The 14,731-nt window shown below is 42.1% G+C and overlaps 8 protein-coding genes across 8 annotated transcripts; 4 read left to right on the top strand and 4 right to left on the bottom strand.

Annotated features, from left to right (window-relative positions):
* Positions 1 to 3,956: 3,956 nt before the first annotated feature.
* On the top strand, positions 3,957 to 4,836 carry LOC121404850 (histone H1-like). The gene has a single exon (XM_041595237.1). The coding sequence runs from the start codon at positions 3,976 to 3,978 to the stop codon at positions 4,744 to 4,746; it is 771 nt and encodes a 256-aa protein (XP_041451171.1). The 5' UTR covers positions 3,957 to 3,975; the 3' UTR covers positions 4,747 to 4,836.
* Positions 4,837 to 5,348: 512 nt separating this feature from the next.
* On the bottom strand, positions 5,349 to 5,851 carry LOC121404861 (histone H2B). Its single transcript, XM_041595249.1, has one exon. It carries the CDS (start codon positions 5,814 to 5,816, stop codon positions 5,445 to 5,447), a length of 372 nt encoding a protein of 123 aa, XP_041451183.1. The 5' UTR covers positions 5,817 to 5,851; the 3' UTR covers positions 5,349 to 5,444.
* Positions 5,852 to 6,002: 151 nt separating this feature from the next.
* On the top strand, positions 6,003 to 6,424 carry LOC121404860 (histone H2A). The gene has a single exon (XM_041595248.1). It carries the CDS (start codon positions 6,050 to 6,052, stop codon positions 6,422 to 6,424), a length of 375 nt encoding a protein of 124 aa, XP_041451182.1. The 5' UTR covers positions 6,003 to 6,049.
* Positions 6,425 to 7,809: 1,385 nt separating this feature from the next.
* LOC111079159 (histone H4) lies at positions 7,810 to 8,246 on the bottom strand. Its single transcript, XM_041595259.1, has one exon. The coding sequence runs from the start codon at positions 8,187 to 8,189 to the stop codon at positions 7,878 to 7,880; it is 312 nt and encodes a 103-aa protein (XP_041451193.1). The 5' UTR covers positions 8,190 to 8,246; the 3' UTR covers positions 7,810 to 7,877.
* A 2,188-nt stretch (positions 8,247 to 10,434) lies between these two features.
* LOC121404848 (histone H1-like) lies at positions 10,435 to 11,315 on the top strand. Its single transcript, XM_041595235.1, has one exon. The coding sequence runs from the start codon at positions 10,455 to 10,457 to the stop codon at positions 11,223 to 11,225; it is 771 nt and encodes a 256-aa protein (XP_041451169.1). The 5' UTR covers positions 10,435 to 10,454; the 3' UTR covers positions 11,226 to 11,315.
* A 514-nt stretch (positions 11,316 to 11,829) lies between these two features.
* On the bottom strand, positions 11,830 to 12,331 carry LOC121404863 (histone H2B). Its single transcript, XM_041595251.1, has one exon. The coding sequence runs from the start codon at positions 12,294 to 12,296 to the stop codon at positions 11,925 to 11,927; it is 372 nt and encodes a 123-aa protein (XP_041451185.1). The 5' UTR covers positions 12,297 to 12,331; the 3' UTR covers positions 11,830 to 11,924.
* Positions 12,332 to 12,479: 148 nt separating this feature from the next.
* Positions 12,480 to 12,948, top strand: LOC121404856 (histone H2A). The gene has a single exon (XM_041595244.1). It carries the CDS (start codon positions 12,525 to 12,527, stop codon positions 12,897 to 12,899), a length of 375 nt encoding a protein of 124 aa, XP_041451178.1. The 5' UTR covers positions 12,480 to 12,524; the 3' UTR covers positions 12,900 to 12,948.
* Positions 12,949 to 14,167: 1,219 nt separating this feature from the next.
* Positions 14,168 to 14,604, bottom strand: LOC121404869 (histone H4). Its single transcript, XM_041595257.1, has one exon. The coding sequence runs from the start codon at positions 14,545 to 14,547 to the stop codon at positions 14,236 to 14,238; it is 312 nt and encodes a 103-aa protein (XP_041451191.1). The 5' UTR covers positions 14,548 to 14,604; the 3' UTR covers positions 14,168 to 14,235.
* Positions 14,605 to 14,731: the final 127 nt, after the last annotated feature.

Here is a 14,731-nt window from a genome sequence, read left to right as displayed (position 1 = left end):
TTCTTTACAACGGATTGCATGATGTCGAAGCAGGTAAGCAGATCTTTTCCAAATGCATCCACAGAGTCCTCATTTAGTTGTTCAAATGAAAAACTGGCTTTTTCTTCAGCTCTCTTGGGTTTCTCTTGGCGTACTCTGGGTGTTTCCTTTACCTTTACCTGTGGAGGCATTGGTCGGCTTTTGGCAGCTGAGGCGTAGCTTCGTCCCTTTTCAAGTCGGCTTTGTGGTGGGGCTGGAGTTGTGATGGTCTTATTGGCTTTACTCTCTGTAGTATTGCGCCGTTCGGATACCTTCTTAATATATTCCATTCGTACCGGGCAGATCTTTGCATTGGCCGTATGGTTACCTGAGCAATTTACGCATTGAGTTTTTTGTGCCGAATCTTCTTGGCCATCCTTTTCTTCCCTTTTCTTTAGGGTGCATTGGCCTGGGGCATGCGATTTCGTGCATTTGACACAGCGGAATGTCATTTTGCAGTTGCTTTCAACATGGCAGAATCGCTGGCAGTTGTGACACTGCTTTATTGCGTTTGGGTGCGGCTTGAAACCCTCGATGTTTATGCGGCAGTTGAGGAGTGTTGTTACTTTAAATATCATGTTTATTTTTGCCGTTTTCTCCACTTGCACCATCCACAGCCTATCCTTGTATGGCTTTACCGACAGGATGTTCAGCTCAGGCACGGCCTCAATAAGTGCTGCTTTTACTTCTTCGGCATTATACACTTCGAGTGGCAGTTTCCTCAGGATTATTGTGTGTGGCTTTACTTGTTTGGGTGTGTAGCTGTAGTACAGCACCTTGTCCTTGTTAAAGCGTTCCTTTGTCTGGTTAAAGTCTGCCAGTGTGAAAACCTTAACATGTATCACATTTTTGTTAATAATGTTTAAAGTAAATTTCTTTGCCGTTTCCTTAAGGATTGTAGTTAGAATCTTGGCATTTTGGTGATACGTCACTATGACCGGTAGACCTTTCTCTTTTGCAGGTTCTGCTACCGGTGGTTTTTTTGGCGTCACATTTCTTTTTGGCACAGGCATTGGTTTAGTTGGTGTTTTGGGTGTAGGAAGTTTTGGATAGTTGCTCACATCCTCAGTAATTGTTTTGGCTGGTTTCTTTGGCGAGGGCGGTTTTGCACTTTTCTTTCTTTCCTCCTGTTTCGTTGGTTTTGGTGTTGATGTGGTGCTGGGAGTTTTTTCCAGGGCGTCAAAATATTTTTGGAACTTTATTTGCTGTTCACGGAGGTGTTTTAGCTCTGCCATTATTCGCTCCATCTCAGCACGGTCCATTATCACAGTGTCGATTTCCGTCTCACATTCACTGATGTCATCACCTTCACTTAGGTCCTCGCTCTCGCTCTCACTGTCTGTTGTGGAGTACAGTTCATCTCTGGTCCTCTTCACATTGTCACTTTCGGCCTCCATTGCCTCGATGTCGCGCAACACTTCTTCACTTATTTCCGATTGCGCTGCCATTGTTTTGCTTCTTTCCACACTCTTTGTACAGATTCTTTTCTCACACTCATCAGGAGCGGGAATCACTGCACTGCACTCTGCTCTTGCAGTTTTCCTTTGTCTTGCACAATCACTGTTCACAATTGTCTTTTTAAAGTTCAGGTAGTTTGGCAATCTATGCGACACTCTGACTTTTTCCACTTGTTCACTTCACTTTGGTTTTTATTGCACTTCACGTTAATTCACTTTGCCACCTTTACCACGACCAGTCATTTTTCAATATGCTTGTTTCACTTTACGAAGTACGGGAACGAATGTTAGTAAAATTTTTCTCGCACTGCTATTTATACCAAAACACCATAGAAAACGAGTGAGTCCGAATGATATGTGCATCTCGTTCGGGTGACGCATGCTTCGGCTGCTCTCGTTCTGTCGTTTCAACCCTCCACCAGAAGAATGAGAATGCTATATAAGCTAGCATAGGTTGGCTGCGATCGCTTATTGTCAATTCGAATTTCGAACATTGAAAGTGAAAATGGCCCGTACCAAGCAGACTGCTCGTAAATCCACTGGTGGCAAGGCGCCACGCAAACAACTGGCTACCAAGGCCGCACGTAAAAGTGCTCCAGCAACCGGTGGCGTGAAGAAACCTCATCGGTATCGCCCTGGCACTGTTGCCCTGCGTGAAATCCGTCGTTACCAGAAGAGTACCGAGCTGCTGATCCGCAAACTGCCTTTCCAGCGGTTGGTTCGTGAAATCGCTCAAGATTTCAAAACCGACTTGCGTTTCCAGAGCTCAGCAGTAATGGCCCTGCAGGAAGCTAGCGAAGCCTATCTGGTCGGTCTCTTCGAAGATACCAACTTGTGTGCCATTCATGCCAAGCGTGTCACAATCATGCCCAAGGACATCCAACTGGCCAGACGTATTCGTGGCGAGCGTGCTTAAGTTGACATTTCTTCGACAAGCGCATATAAACTTTATACAAATCGGTCCTTTTCAGGACCACAAATAACTTACATTGAGATTTTTTATTTCTACATACTCGAATTATTTTTCCCCAAATAAAATATGTACATACTAGGTCCCATATGGAAATATTTACTCCTAATATACGGCATTACTGCTCAAAGCAACTTAAACAAAATAATACTTGTAAAAAAACTCCTTTCTGGTGACCCTAACTTACTAAAAAGCCAAGGTTTCCCCAATAATTCTCGCATAATAAATTAAATAAGCTTGTTTTTTAAAATAAAAAATAGAATACGAAAATGAATTGCGGGAAAATCATCCAATAAATCCATAGCGTATATGATCCGTATTAAATGTATTAGCATATGTATATTCTTCATGAGTTCTGTTCTTTGTTGTAATGTTAATGAAACATGTGTGTATGTTCCGTAATAATAAGTGGGTGGAATACAATTTGGGGCGATACAAATAATTCTCATTTATTTGGGGAATCAAATAAGTTTTTTTGGGATGAACTAATCAGAAACAACCAGCTGAACAACCTCATAAATTATAACCAATATTATTATAGTTTTTTGACGTATTACATTTATTTGTGGACATTATTTTAACGTAATTTTAGTATCCAAGCTTTTCCAATGACCAATAAATTCAATTTTTTGAAATGTCAAGGATATGCTTAAACGACAGAAGCAACTTGGCATAGGCTTTTTAGACTAACAATCGAAAGACTAGTATGTAATAAAAGGCCGTTTAAAAATTTAGATATATAAAAATATTATACAAAAGTAATGGAAAAATGTTTTCAAGATTCCTATAATTCGTATAAAGCAATAAAATTTGCGAAAAATGTATTCTTTCGATTTTAACTTTGCAATTAATTAAATTGCCACTGCTGTGTGGGTATGAAAGTATGTTATTTTTGGGTAAATATTAACAAAAATGGATCAGAAATAATATTATATTGAAAATCGTATTGATTTCCTTAAGAAAAATACCTAATAATAATATATTTTTAAGCATTTATATTTTTTGACCACTAAATTCAATGCTGAACATACCCAGAAAGTAGTCTTTTTGTACTCTATAGGGTTATCTTCGAAACGATATTAAAATACCATACTAACCGATATGTGAATATATGTCTATAGTTTCTTAAAGTAAATTGATCAAATTTAATGTTTCAAAAACAAGTTTTGCCAAATAAGCTAAAATTGTTATTTATAAATACCATTGAATCCCAAATATAAGAGTTGGCTAACTACTTGTCAAAGTTTGGACAGGTATTAAAAATCGATAATGGAGGATATTTAACAAATAAATTATTTAAAATAGAATTTGAAACATTTAAGAATCTGACTCAATAAAACTGTATTTTCATTACTTGATAAAAATACGTTAAAAAGTAGAAATAAGTCAGACCCTCAATGAAACTTCTGCAACACAAATCACCAATGCTGAAATCATCTTCCCACTGCCCTTCTACTCGCTTCTCATTCGAACAGGGGACCATAGGCCCGCCGCGTTTTGCAACTAAAAAGTGTAATTTTATAAAGAATAATGTCTGATTCTGCAGTTGTAACATCCGCGTCTCCAGTGGCTGCTCCACCAGTAGCAGCGGAGAAGAAGGTGGCCGCTAAAAAGGCATCTGGATCCGCTGCGGCTACTGCAAAGGCAAAGAAGCCCACAGCTCCACCATCGCATCCCCCAACTCAGCAAATGGTTGACGCTTCTATTAAGAGCTTGAAGGAACGTGGCGGCTCATCGCTCCTGGCCATCAAGAAATATATTACTGCCGAATACAAATGCGATGCCCAGAAACTAGCTCCATTTATCAAGAAGTACTTGAAGTCGGCCGTTGCCAATGGAAAGCTGATCCAAACAAAGGGAAAAGGTGCCTCTGGTTCGTTCAAACTGTCGGCTTCCGCCAAAAAGGAGCCCAAGCCAAAGGTTGCGTCGTCTGTGGAGAAGAAAGTGAAAGCCAAGAAGGTGGTGTCATCGGCAGCAGCAAAGAAGACAGCAGGCCCCAAAAAAGCAGCCGGAGCCGGTGACAAGAAGCTAAAGGCAAAGAAGACAGTCGCCACCGCCACCAAGAAGACCGCCGAGAAGAAGAAAACTGAGAAGGCAAAGGCCAAGGATGTGAAGAAAGCTGGAACCGTGAAGGCGAAGCCAGCAGCGGCAAAGGCCAAGTCGAGCCCTGCAAAGCCAAAACCAAAAGCAAAGGCTGTAGCTGCAGCGGCGTCTGCCAAGCCCAAGAAGGTGACGAAAAAGCCAGTTGCTCCCGCCACCGTAAAGAAGCCGAAAGCAAAGACGACGGCGGCCAAGAAGTAAATTGCGAAATTGTACACGTTGGTGTACACGGTCGCATTCGAAATTTTAGATGATTGTACATCTGAAATTGATTTAAACAAGCCCTTTTCAGGGCTACAAAACTATATCAAAAGAGATAAAAATTATCCGGCCGAGCCCCACTTCATTTATAGGCAATAACAGATACGATTTTAGATTCTTAGCCTGGCAGCGAAAGAACATGGTATTGAAAATGGTTTTGCTTTTAAAAATATTCTGCAGGAATATGAATCCCCCCATGTCACCATTTTGAAAAGATTTAGCCTTATCAGCCCCTTGCCATATCGAAAAACGTTCACCACTCAATTTTTTTGTATAGCTGGGAACATTATGGGGTCACCTTTTTTTTTTTTTCGATTTTTTGGGCTCCTGGGTACCTTGTGACAAACTTTTGTGGCATCATGTTCATACATACATACCATACGTAAATCCATGATTCGTCCTATGTTACGATTTCAAAAACGTTCTGGGTAACCGAAGCTGTATTTGATTTCCTTTTGTTCAAATCATACTGTACTACTGTATCTCGCGAATGTACTGTAAACCACACATTTGAGAAATTTTTTGGACTGTATCTTATTTTTATTCGTTTGTCAATATTGAAAATGGCGTTTCTTTGGGAAAATGTTTTGTGGCCCTGAAAAGGGCCTTTTTGTCTTAGGTTCTGCAGAGAAACAAATTTACTTGGAGCTGGTGTACTTGGTGACAGCCTTGGTTCCCTCACTAACAGCGTGCTTGGCCAACTCTCCCGGCAGCAGCAGGCGCACAGCAGTTTGGATTTCCCGACTGGTGATGGTCGAACGCTTGTTGTAATGAGCCAAGCGAGACGCCTCGGCGGCAATGCGCTCGAAGATGTCATTGACAAAGCTGTTCATGATGCTCATCGCTTTCGACGAAATACCAGTGTCAGGGTGGACTTGCTTCAGAACTTTGTAAATATAGATGGCATAGCTCTCCTTCCTCTTGCGCTTCTTCTTCTTGTCGGTCTTGGTGATGTTCTTCTGAGCCTTTCCAGCCTTTTTGGCTGCCTTTCCACTAGTCTTGGGCGGCATTTTATTTCACTTTACTTTCACAAATTATACTTTGCGTGGTGAGCGTAAAAAAAACCAAACCTTATACTTTTATTCGAGCAGTCTATTCAAGTTAAACATACAGGCGGAAAACCCACCCCTAGGTTGAACGCTCAAGCAGACGGAAAGGTATAAATATAGCGTCATTGGGTGCTCAACTCAACTCAACTCAATTCGTTTGTGAACAGTGAAATAAATAAATATCTACTATTAAAATGTCTGGTCGTGGTAAAGGTGGCAAAGTGAAGGGAAAGGCAAAGTCTCGCTCGAACCGTGCTGGTCTTCAGTTCCCTGTTGGTCGTATTCATCGTCTGCTTCGCAAGGGCAACTATGCCGAGCGTGTCGGTGCCGGCGCTCCTGTTTACCTGGCTGCCGTGATGGAATACTTGGCCGCTGAAGTTCTAGAGTTGGCAGGCAATGCTGCCCGTGATAACAAGAAGACGAGAATTATCCCTCGCCATCTGCAGCTGGCCATTCGCAACGATGAGGAGTTGAACAAGCTGCTCTCGGGCGTCACCATTGCTCAGGGTGGAGTCTTGCCCAACATCCAGGCCGTTCTGCTGCCCAAGAAGACCGAGAAGAAGGCATAAATGTTGCAATAGCCACAGCAAATAGCATTCTTGTACATGTACATATAAACCCAAACGTCCTTTTCAGGACGACCAAACCATGGCTAAAGAATTAAGAGAATTTTCATAATTTATTATCATTCTAAAGTAAAATCTACTTCGGCTTGGTGTCGCATCAACAGACAATTAAAATACATATTTATGCAGGCTAAGCCACTCTATTTTCTGTTAATTGATAACGAAGAAGTTACCTAAAAAAGTACAGTTGTGCTGGACTCGCCTGAAAGACGAAAGAATTCAAGGGGCTGAGGCTGAGTGTCTGGGGACCATAATTTGTGTACCTGAGATTTCGCTTTTCCAATACATTTCAGGCAAAAAACGAACCAAATGTTACCAGCCGAATTATACCTAAACAATATCTCTCGCCAGGTATGCGCTAAATTCGGTCCTTTTCAGAACGACCAATCCCATGGTCGCATGGGCCTCAGCTAGTACAGTTGTGCTGGACTCGCCTGAAAGACGAAAGAATTCAAGGGGCTGAGGCTGAGTGTCTGGGGACCATAATTTGTGTACCTGAGATTTCGCTTTTCCAGTACATTTCAGGCAAAAAACGAACCAAATTTTACCAGCCGATTTATACCAAAACAATATCTCTCGCCAGGTATGCGCTAAATTCGGTCCTTTTCAGAACGACCAATCCCATGGTCGCATGGGCCTCAGCTAGTACAGTTGTGCTGGACTCGCCTGAAAGACGAAAGATTTCAAGGGGCTGAGTGTCTGGGGACCATAATTTGTGTACCTGAGATTTCGCTTTTCCAATACATTTCAGGCAAAAAACGAACCAAATTTTACCAGCCGATTTATACCTAAACAATATCTCTCGCCAGGTATCCGCTAAATTCGGTCCTTTTCAGAACGACCAATCCCATGGTCGCATGGGCCTCAGCTAGTTCAGTTGTGCTCGACGTGTCTGAAAGACGAAAGAATTCAAGGGGCTGAGGCTGACTGTCTGGGGGAGGGGACCATACTTTGTGTACCTGAGATTTCGCTTTTCCAGTAAATTTCAGGTAAAAAACGAACCAAATTTTACCAGCCGATTTATACCTAAACAATATCTCTCGCCAGGTATCCGCTAAATTCGGTCCTTTTCAGAACGACCAATCCCATGGTCGCATGGGCCTCAGCTAGTTCAGTTGTGCTCGACGTGTCTGAAAGACGAATTCTAGGGTATTTAAATACATATCATGCCATGCTATGCTGAATGCACTAGTTCTCTTCGGTCGCTTAGATGGGAGCACCTCATATTGTTGGATTGCCAAGCCAAGGTTCATGTTTTCTGCTTTGAATCTTGTGTTTTTTTTTTTATATCAATTAATATGAAAATATGCCTCTCTTTTTGATTATTTTGTGGTCCTGAAAAGGACCGATTGTTTACTTTCTGGATACTTTCAAACAGCAGACTGTACACAGTTTCTTAACCGCCGAAACCGTACAGCGTGCGACCTTGTCTCTTCAGAGCATACACCACATCCATGGCTGTGACTGTCTTCCTCTTGGCGTGTTCGGTGTAGGTGACGGCATCACGGATAACGTTTTCCAAAAACACCTTCAGCACTCCACGAGTCTCCTCGTAGATGAGTCCGGAGATACGTTTTACACCGCCACGACGAGCCAAACGGCGGATAGCGGGCTTCGTGATACCCTGGATGTTATCGCGCAGAACCTTGCGATGACGCTTAGCGCCTCCCTTACCCAAGCCTTTGCCACCTTTACCACGACCAGTCATTTTTCAATATGCTTGTGTTTCACTTTACGAAGAACGGGAGCGAATGTAAGTAAAATTTTTCTCGCACTGCTATTTATACCAAAACACCATAGAAACACGAGTGAGTCCGAATGATATGTGCATCTCGTTCGGGATATGAAACAGCATGCTTCGGCTGCTCTCGTTCTGTCGTTTCAACCCTCCGCCAGAAGAATGAGAATGCTATATAAGCTAGCATAGTTGGCTGCGATCGCTTATTGTCAATTCGAATTTTGAACATTGAAAGTGAAAATGGCCCGTACTAAGCAGACTGCTCGTAAATCCACTGGTGGCAAGGCGCCACGCAAACAACTGGCTACCAAGGCCGCACGTAAAAGTGCTCCAGCAACCGGTGGCGTGAAGAAACCTCATCGGTATCGCCCTGGCACTGTTGCCCTGCGTGAAATCCGTCGTTACCAGAAGAGTACCGAGCTGCTGATCCGCAAACTGCCTTTCCAGCGGTTGGTTCGTGAAATCGCTCAAGATTTCAAAACCGACTTGCGTTTCCAGAGCTCAGCAGTAATGGCTCTGCAGGAAGCTAGCGAAGCCTATCTGGTCGGTCTCTTCGAAGATACCAACTTGTGTGCCATTCATGCCAAGCGTGTCACAATCATGCCCAAGGACATCCAACTGGCCAGACGTATTCGTGGCGAGCGTGCTTAAGTTGACATTTCTTCGACAAGCACATATAAACTTTGTACAAATCGGTCCTTTTCAGGACCACAAATAACTTACATTGAGATTTTTTATTTCTACATACTCGCATTATTTTTCCCCAAATAAAATATGTACATACTAGGTCCCATTTGGAAATATTTACTCCTAATATACGGAATTACTGCTCAAAGCAACTTAAACAAAATAATACTTGTAAAGAAACTCCTTTCTGGTGACCCTAACTTACTAAAAAGCCAAGGTTTCCCCACCAATTCTCGCATAATAAATTAAATAAGCTTGTTTTTTAAAATAAAAAATAGAATACGAAAATGAATTGTGGGAGAATCATCCAATAAATCCATAGCGTATATGATCCGTATTAAATGTATTAGCATATGTATATTCTTCATGAGTTCTGTTCTTTGTTGTAATGTTAATGAAACATGTGTGCATGTTCCGTAATAATAAGTGGGTGGAATATAATTTGGGGCGATACAAATAATTCTCATTTATTTGGGGAATCAAATAAGTTTTTTTGGGATGAACTAATCAGAAACAACCAGCTGAACAACCTCATAAATTATAACCAATATTATTATAGTTTTTTGAGGTATTACATTTATTTGTGGACATTATTTTAACGTAATTTTAGTATCCAAGCTTTTCCAATGACCAATAAATTCAATTTTTTGAAATGTCAAGGATATGCTTAAACGACAGAAGCAACTTGGCATAGGCTTTTTAGACTAACAATCGAAAGACTAGTATGTAATAAAAGGCCGTTTAAAAATTTAGATATATAAAAATATTATACAAAAGTAATGGAAAAATGTTTTCAAGATTCCTATAATTCCTATAAAGCAATCAAATTTGCGAAAAATGTATTCTTTCGAATTTAACAATGCAATTAATTAAATTGCCACTGCTGTGTGGGTATGAAAGTATGTTATTTTTGGGTAAATATTAACAAAAATGGATCAGAAATAATATTATATTGAAAATCGTATTGATTTCCTTAAGAAAAATACCTAATAATAATATATTTTTAAGCATTTATATTTTTTGACCACTAAATTCAATGCTGAACATACCCAGAAAGTAGTCTTTTTGTACTCTATAGGGTTATCTTCAAAACGATATTAAAATACCATACTAACCGATATGTGAATATATGTCTATAGTTTCTTAAAGTAAATTGATCAAATTTAATGTTTCAAAAACAAGTTTTGCCAAATAAGCTAAAATTGTTATTTATAAATACCATTGAATCCCAAATATAAGAGTTGGCTAACTACTTGTCAAAGTTTGGACAGGTATTAAAAATCGATAATGGAGGATATTTAACAAATAAATTATTTAAAATAGAATTTGAAACATTTAAGAATCTGACTCAATAAAACTGTATTTTCATTACTTGATAAAAATACGTTAAAAAGTAGAAATAAGTCAGACCCTCAATGAAACTTCTGCAACACAAATCACCAATGCTGAAATCATCTTCCCACTGCCCTTCTACTCGCTTCTCATTCGAACAGGGGACCATAGGCCCGCCGCGTTTTGCAACTAAAAAGTGTAATTTTATAAAGAATAATGTCTGATTCTGCAGTTGTAACATCCGCGTCTCCAGTGGCTGCTCCACCAGTAGCAGCGGAGAAGAAGGTGGCCGCTAAAAAGGCATCTGGATCCGCTGCGGCTACTGCAAAGGCAAAGAAGCCCACAGCTCCACCATCGCATCCCCCAACTCAGCAAATGGTTGACGCTTCTATTAAGAGCTTGAAGGAACGTGGCGGCTCATCGCTCCTGGCCATCAAGAAATATATTACTGCCGAATACAAATGCGATGCCCAGAAACTAGCTCCATTTATCAAGAAGTACTTGAAGTCGGCCGTTGCCAATGGAAAGCTGATCCAAACAAAGGGAAAAGGTGCCTCTGGTTCGTTCAAACTGTCGGCTTCCGCCAAAAAGGAGCCCAAGCCAAAGGTTGCGTCGTCTGTGGAGAAGAAAGTGAAAGCCAAGAAGGTGGTGTCATCGGCAGCAGCAAAGAAGACAGCAGGCCCCAAAAAAGCAGCCGGAGCCGGTGACAAGAAGCTAAAGGCAAAGAAGACAGTCGCCACCGCCACCAAGAAGACCGCCGAGAAGAAGAAAACTGAGAAGGCAAAGGCCAAGGATGTGAAGAAAGCTGGAACCGTGAAGGCGAAGCCAGCAGCGGCAAAGGCCAAGTCGAGCCCTGCAAAGCCAAAACCAAAAGCAAAGGCTGTAGCTGCAGCGGCGTCTGCCAAGCCCAAGAAGGTGACGAAAAAGCCAGTTGCTCCCGCCACCGTAAAGAAGCCGAAAGCAAAGACGACGGCGGCCAAGAAGTAAATTGCGAAATTGTACACGTTGGTGTACACGGTCGCATTCGAAATTTTAGATGATTGTACATCTGAAATTGATTTAAACAAGCCCTTTTCAGGGCTACAAAACTATATCAAAAGAGATAAAAATTATCCGGCCGAGCCCCACTTCATTTATAGGCAATAACAGATACGATTTTAGATTCTTAGCCTGGCAGCGAAAGAACATGGTATTGAAAATGGTTTTGCTTTTAAAAATATTCTGCAGGAATATGAATCCCCCCATGTCACCATTTTGAAAAGATTTAGCCTACAGCCCCTTGCCATATCGAAAAACGTTCACCACTCAATTTTTTTGTATAGCTGGGAACATTATGGGGTCACCTTTTTTTTTTTTTCGATATTTTGGGCTCCTGGGTGCTACCTTGTGACAAACTTTTGTGGCATCATGTTCATACATACATACCATACGTAAATCCATGATTCGTCCTATGTTACGATTTCAAAAACGTTCTGGGTAACCGAAGCTGTATTTGATTTCCTTTTGTTCAAATCATACTGTACTACTGTATCTCGCGAATGTACTGTAAACCACACATTTGAGAAATTTATTGGACTGTATCTTATTTTTATTCGTTTGTCAATATTGAAAATGGCGTTTCTTTGGGAAAATGTTTTGTGGCCCTGAAAAGGGCCTTTTTGTCTTAGGTTCTGCAGAGAAACAAATTTACTTGGAGCTGGTGTACTTGGTGACAGCCTTGGTTCCCTCACTAACAGCGTGCTTGGCCAACTCTCCCGGCAGCAGCAGGCGCACAGCAGTTTGGATTTCCCGACTGGTGATGGTCGAACGCTTGTTGTAATGAGCCAAGCGAGACGCCTCGGCGGCAATGCGCTCGAAGATGTCATTGACAAAGCTGTTCATGATGCTCATCGCTTTCGACGAAATACCAGTGTCAGGGTGGACTTGCTTCAGAACTTTGTAAATATAGATGGCATAGCTCTCCTTCCTCTTGCGCTTCTTCTTCTTGTCGGTCTTGGTGATGTTCTTCTGAGCCTTTCCAGCCTTTTTGGCTGCCTTTCCACTAGTCTTGGGCGGCATTTTATTTCACTTTACTTTCACAAATTATACTTTGCGTGGTGAGCGTAAAAAAAACCAAACCTTATACTTTTATTCGAGCAGTCTATTCAAGTTAAACATACAGGCGGAAAACCCACCCCTAGGTTGAACGCTCAAGCAGACGGAAAGGTATAAATATAGCGTCATTGGGTGCTCAACTCAACTCAATTCGTTTGTGAACAGTGAAATAAATAAATATCTACTATTAAAATGTCTGGTCGTGGTAAAGGTGGCAAAGTGAAGGGAAAGGCAAAGTCTCGCTCGAACCGTGCTGGTCTTCAGTTCCCTGTTGGTCGTATTCATCGTCTGCTTCGCAAGGGCAACTATGCCGAGCGTGTCGGTGCCGGCGCTCCTGTTTACCTGGCTGCCGTGATGGAATACTTGGCCGCTGAAGTTCTAGAGTTGGCAGGCAATGCTGCCCGTGATAACAAGAAGACGAGAATTATCCCTCGCCATCTGCAGCTGGCCATTCGCAACGATGAGGAGTTGAACAAGCTGCTCTCGGGCGTCACCATTGCTCAGGGTGGAGTCTTGCCCAACATCCAGGCCGTTCTGCTGCCCAAGAAGACCGAGAAGAAGGCATAAATGTTCCAATAGCCACAGCAAATAGCATTCTTGTACATGTACATATAAACCCAAACGTCCTTTTCAGGACGACCAAACCATGGCTAAAGAATTAAGAGAATTTTCATAATTTATTATCATTCTAAAGTAAAATCTACTTCGGCTTGGTGTCGCATCAACAGACAATTAAAATACATATTTATGCAGGCTAAGCCACTCTATTTTCTGTTAATTGATAACGAAGAAGTTACCTAAAAAAGTACAGTTGTGCTGGACTCGCCTGAAAGACGAAAGAATTCAAGGGGCTGAGGCTGAGTGTCTGGGGACCATAATTTGTGTACCTGAGATTTCGCTTTTCCAGTACATTTCAGGCAAAAAACGAACCAAATTTTACCAGCCGATTTATACCTAAACAATATCTCTCGCCAGGTATGCGCTAAATTCGGTCCTTTTCAGAACGACCAATCCCATGGTCGCATGGGCCTCAGCTAGTACAGTTGTGCTGGACTCGCCTGAAAGACGAAAGAATTCAAGGGGCTGAGGCTGAGTGTCTGGGGACCATAATTTGTGTACCTGAGATTTCGCTTTTCCAGTACATTTCAGGCAAAAAACGAACCAAATTTTACCAGCCGATTTATACCAAACAATTCTCCGCCAGGTATGCCTAAATTCGGTCCTTTTAGAACGACCAATCCCATGGTCGCATGGGCCTCAGCTGTGCTGGACTCGCCTGAAGAGAAGTCGGGGTGGGGAATTTTCTTCTTCCATCATTTCGGCAAAAGATTCGCCTACATCCTCGCCGTACCGTTTTTTAAAAAACCAACCCCCGGGGGGGGGGGGCCTCAGCTAGTTCAGTTGTGCTGACGTGCCTGAGACGGAATTCAGGGGCTGGGCTGATGTTGGGGGGGACCATACTTTGTGTACCTGAGATTTCGCTTTTCCAGTAAATTTAGGTAAGAAACCAAATTTTACCAGCCGATTTATACCTAAACAATATCTCTCGCCAGGTATCCGCTAAATTCGGTCCTTTTCAGAACGACCAATCCCATGGTCGCATGGGCCTCAGCTAGTTCAGTTGTGCTCGACGTGTCTGAAAGACGAATTCTAGGGTATTTAAATACATATCATGCCATGCTATGCTGAATGACCTAGTTTTCTTCGGTCGCTTAGATGGGAGCACCTCATATTGTTGGATTGCCAAGCCAAGGTTCATGTTTTCTGCTTTGAATCTTGTGTTTTTTTTTTTTATATCAATTAATATGAAAATATGCCTCTCTTTTTGATTATTTTGTGGTCCTGAAAAGGACCGATTGTTTACTTTCTGGATACTTTCAAACAGCAGACTGTACACAGTTTCTTAACCGCCGAAACCGTACAGCGTGCGACCTTGTCTCTTCAGAGCATACACCACATCCATGGCTGTGACTGTCTTCCTCTTGGCGTGTTCGGTGTAGGTGACGGCATCACGGATAACGTTTTCCAAAAACACCTTCAGCACTCCACGAGTCTCCTCGTAGATGAGTCCGGAGATACGTTTTACACCGCCACGACGAGCCAAACGGCGGATAGCGGGCTTCGTGATACCCTGGATGTTATCGCGCAGAACCTTGCGATGACGCTTAGCGCCTCCCTTACCCAAGCCTTTGCCACCTTTACCACGACCAGTCATTTTTCAATATGCTTGTGTTTCACTTTACGAAGAACGGGAGCGAATGTAAGTAAAATTTTTCTCGCACTGCTATTTATACCAAAACACCATAGAAACACGAGTGAGTCCGAATGATATGTGCATCTCGTTCGGGATATGAAACAGCATGCTTCGGCTGCTCTCGTTCTGTCGTTTCAACCCTCCG

This window comes from Drosophila obscura, unplaced genomic scaffold (genome assembly GCF_018151105.1).
Source record: "Drosophila obscura isolate BZ-5 IFL unplaced genomic scaffold, ASM1815110v1 contig_46, whole genome shotgun sequence".
Lineage (NCBI taxonomy): Eukaryota > Metazoa > Arthropoda > Insecta > Diptera > Drosophilidae > Drosophila > Drosophila obscura.
This window is presented reverse-complemented; position numbering and strand designations above follow the sequence as displayed.